We start from the raw sequence: 4,143 nt of genomic DNA on the forward strand, positions 1-4,143 counted from the left end.
GACCTCCTCCCGCAAGTCGGGGTCCCGCCACCCGCCCCCGCTGCGGCCCTCTCGCCCGTCTCCCGCCCCTCAAAGCCACAGATCATCTTCGGATTCTTCCCCAGAAGCTTCAAGGTAACTTCGTCCCTCCAGTACCGGGGTTCGCCCGCTTCCCCGCTTCCTCCCCGTCTTCCTGGGTAGCCTGCGGGGCACCAGCCTCGGGAAGGCCTGGCCCGGGCAGGCGAGGAGTGCGGTGGGCCGGGGTGCGGGAGAGAGAGGAGGGCCCGTCCCACTTGTCTGATTTACCTGCAAATGCTTCGGACGGTGCCTCTCCCGCACTCTTCCCCCCTGACCGCTTTTCCCCACCTTCCGGCATTGGAGGCGTGTTCTCCGACCCCTGATCCCCCGACGGGGCGGGGAGGAAAAGGGAGATCGGGGTGGTGAGGATTCTGTGGCCGCTGATCTTCAGGGCTTGGGGCGGGGGTGGCTGGGAGCAAAGTGGGTCTGTGAGCTCTCTCTCCCGACGAACCTCTTCCCCGCGGTTCTCCACCCGCCGCCGCCTTTGGCTGCCCCCGAGCCTGGGACATGCCCGATGCCGAGAGGATGAGGCTGCGGGCGCCGCGGTCCAGGCGAAACCTGTTTCCCCGGGCTTCGCCCCGCTGCCGCTGCACGTTCAGTTCTGCAGCGCTTCAGGCTTGAGATCCTTGACGTCGATTCTTGGCCGCGGACATAAGGGCCAAGGGATTAAAAAAAAAATTTGCTATCAATAAACCACTTTTACAAGCGGAAGATGAGGAATAAAGAAGAGATAAAAAGAGTAGTGGAGGAGCAGGATTTACTGAAATAATTGGGTTGTTACGGTTAAATGAAATCTAAACAATTCGCATGCCAGATGGGAAAAGCGGCCCCTGAATTTACAGTGTACAAATATGATGTGGAAGCTTGTCGCTGATGCAGTCATTATGAAAAATTTTAAGTGATCATCTTTCTTCTGTGGTCATACATAGTTTACAATTCCATTTTGAATCTGTCACATATTACCTAAGACTAACAGATGAATTTCTAAAAACTTTTTTTTTTTTTAAAGAGAACCAGAATTTCAACCTTCAGTATCATATGGTGTTGTGTGCTTTTTTTGTACGTGTGTTTTTTAATGTTTTTGTTATTTTTACTTTGTCAGAAGCCAGGTTATTGAGATAACTTTTTATTCTTACAGGTTCAGGAAGAAACTACCTTACTCTTTCATTTAGAGATTAAAAAACATTTGTCTTAATGTTTGGAGTGACGGCATTTCCCCCATATACATTATTTCTATTCCAGTCTGCCATTAATCTTGCATGGAAATAATGGCATCTGTTTAAATTGTTGAATGAAATTGAGCTCAACACGTTACTTTCAGGAAATAGCCTTCATTTTAATAATTTGACAGGATTAAAAAAATCCAAAAGAACTGTTCAGTTTCATCAGTTTGATGGAATGAAAATTAATATTTGATAATGAACTTCAAGGGAACTCAGCTTGGTTGTCTAAGTGGGCTGTGAATTTAAGTTCTCATTTCAACTTTGGTGCATGATTTCATCATAGTTTATTAAGCTTTAATAACTTAAGATGCCTTCATTAAAAAAGATGTCTTTGAAATGATTTTAATTATGCCTTTTATGTGTTCTGTTTAAAGTAATCTAGCCTGTTCTTATTTGCAGTGTGTTGTAGTTTATCATAGCAAACACAGCCAGCACATTGCATTAAAAGTCATGCCTAGATAGTTTCAGTAATTGTAAATGTCACTTGCTGCGATACATTGGTGTGGATGCTTGAAGTAGCATACAGGTTTCAACTGCAGAGCCCATTCATAATATTAAATACCTTGGGAAAATGTATTAATGGAAGTTTTCCAGCTGCAGAGTAGTTCCAACATTACTTTAGGAATCTCAAGATGAGAAGAGCTTTGTAGTTAGAAAATAAGTAGATAGCATGGAGTTCTTAAAGTCTAAATGAGCATCTTTAATGCCTATCATAGCAGGAACAGCATAATACATTAGAATTACAGTATTGCATATATGGTAGTTATATTCTGTTTTCACCAAATTTTTATGTTTTCTCATTGAACATGACTTAGTTGATTTTATTTGCTTTATTACATAGTCCCATTTTCATGAATATTGTATATGAGAATTTTAGAATTTATGCAGCTCACATTTATGCTTTAGCCTTGGGAATATATTTATGTTACCTCTTTCTCTTCAGTAGGGATATGTCCTCAGCACCAACTACTCCTCCATCAGTGGATAAAGTAGACGGATTTTCTCGGAAGTCCGTCAGAAAAGCCAGACAGAAGAGGTCGCAAAGTTCCTCACAGTTTAGGTCTCAAGGCAAGCCTATTGAGTTAACACCTCTGCCACTGCTGAAAGGTAAGGCTCATGACCAGGTGATGGATTCCTTTTCAGTTGATCTTTCTAAAGCTATATATAATTTCCTTTTTGTAGAGTTTCATATTTGTTAAATTTTTGTGTCACAAATTGAGGGATGGGAGATTTCAGACTTGTTGAAGTTATTGGTGTGTGACCAGATACACCCTTTTTCCCTTTTAAAGGGCTTAATTTAATATAAATAGTTATGGATAAATGAAAAAAAAACTTTTTATCAGGAGGATCTCTCACATTGATAAGTAGGTAAATTGACTGCCAGAGAAAGTTTAAGATGTCTGGGTCTGTATTTTTCATTTGACATTTTGATGTACACGTTGTGTGCAATGATAATTTCAAATTGTACGGTCTTAATTACAGGAAGTAGACCTAATAGAGGAGATGGTACCATTAACTTACATATAAAAAATGATGTTTGAAAGATTTCATTTATAAAGATCAAGAAAAATATGGATAATGTAGTAATTGATTACATGCATTCTTGTTTTCAGATAGTACAAATATAAAGTATATGTGATGATCATACTTGTTTAATAATATTTTTCTCTTTACATTTGAATAAATTAAGGACTAGTTTTTTAATATGAACTTGTTTTTTTAAATTAGACCTTTCAACTTTTGTTTAGGTAGGTGGATACTTTTGGTTCCTTTTTAAAATTTTATCTGTTTGCTTTATGTTTATGAACAGGCATTGTTTGAAATGTGTTGGAACATAACATCTTTGTCACGCAATCTATCAGAATCTACCTTTTAAAGGTAGAGTTTTGTCTGCCTCACACTTAAGAGGGAAGAGAAAGGGGACATGCACAACATAAGGCACTATAGTGGCTTAGAGGAAATCAAAACCTGGTTTGCTAGTTCGTTCATGAACATTTATTTCTGTAACAGTTTGTGAAACCAGAAGTTATTATAGGAAAAACTAGATTGACTAGATGATCCTTAAAATTTAGCTTAGGATATTTTAAGCTTGTATTTTTTTCCAAGTGAACTTTTTTTTTTTTTAACGGAGGAAGATTTATAAATGGGATTCTAATATTTATACTTGAAATCAGTGGACACTAAATGAATACTGGTTATTGTAAAGATGGTATGTTTACCAGTTAGTAAAGATGAGGTTTTATGTTGGGAGGGGAGGGGAATATTCTGGCTAAAGATTTTGCTTAAAGAAAAAAAATAGTCTTTATGAAACTTAGGAAGAAAAATGAAGGAAAAACTCTAGGGATAAAATTAACCATGCTTGAAATACAAAGTTGGGAGGCATACATTGGATTCTTTAATTACTTATTTACTCTGATATCCTATATAATAAATGCTTATATGCTAAGTGTCTGGTCGACCAGTTGGCTGTTCAACCAATCGAAGTGTAATATGCTAATGATATGCTAAGGCTGCTCAACTGCTCGCCATAACATGCACTGACCACCTGGGGGCAGACAGTCACCCGGTTGACCAGTCGCTATGACATGCACTTACCACCAGGGGGCAGACAGTTAACCCGTCGACTGGTTGCTATGACGTGCACTGACCACCAGGGGGCAGACACTCAATGCAGGAGCTGACCCCAGCCTGCAGGCCTCAGGCCAGCCAAGGCAGGTGCCAAGTGGGGGTGGGGGACGGGGGGAGCCCCATCACCCTGCCGGGTGGGACACCCAGCAGAGAGAGGTGCCCTGCGGCTGTGGTGGCACCGGTGGTGAGTGGACGGCGCCAGGCGGGCCAAGGTGGGTGCCAACAGGGGGGGGGC

At 41.2% G+C, this 4,143-nt stretch overlaps 1 protein-coding gene and 1 long non-coding RNA gene across 3 annotated transcripts in view; one reads left to right on the top strand and one right to left on the bottom strand.

Moving 5' to 3' along the window:
- The window catches only part of LOC107183726, a 2,162-nt gene extending 1,283 nt beyond the window's left edge, over positions 1–879 (bottom strand). Inside the window, exon 1 of the long non-coding RNA XR_001514537.1 lies at positions 286–879. This is a non-coding gene — a long non-coding RNA (uncharacterized LOC107183726). The remainder of the gene's footprint in view (positions 1–285) is intronic.
- The window catches only part of PPP2R5E (protein phosphatase 2 regulatory subunit B', epsilon), a 204,149-nt gene continuing 200,012 nt past the window's right edge, over positions 7–4,143 (top strand). The window contains exons 1-2 of one of the 2 annotated variants that reach the window (XM_006767634.2): positions 7–114; positions 2,224–2,387. In XM_006767634.2, the coding sequence (XP_006767697.1) occupies positions 2,231–2,387 (157 nt within the window). In that variant the 5' untranslated portion in view covers positions 7–114; positions 2,224–2,230. The remainder of the gene's footprint in view (positions 115–2,223; positions 2,388–4,143) is intronic. The other variant, XM_006767635.2, reaches the window with a different exon arrangement.

This window comes from Myotis davidii, unplaced genomic scaffold (genome assembly GCF_000327345.1).
Source record: "Myotis davidii unplaced genomic scaffold, ASM32734v1 scaffold281, whole genome shotgun sequence".
In the NCBI taxonomy this organism is placed as follows: domain Eukaryota; kingdom Metazoa; phylum Chordata; class Mammalia; order Chiroptera; family Vespertilionidae; genus Myotis; species Myotis davidii.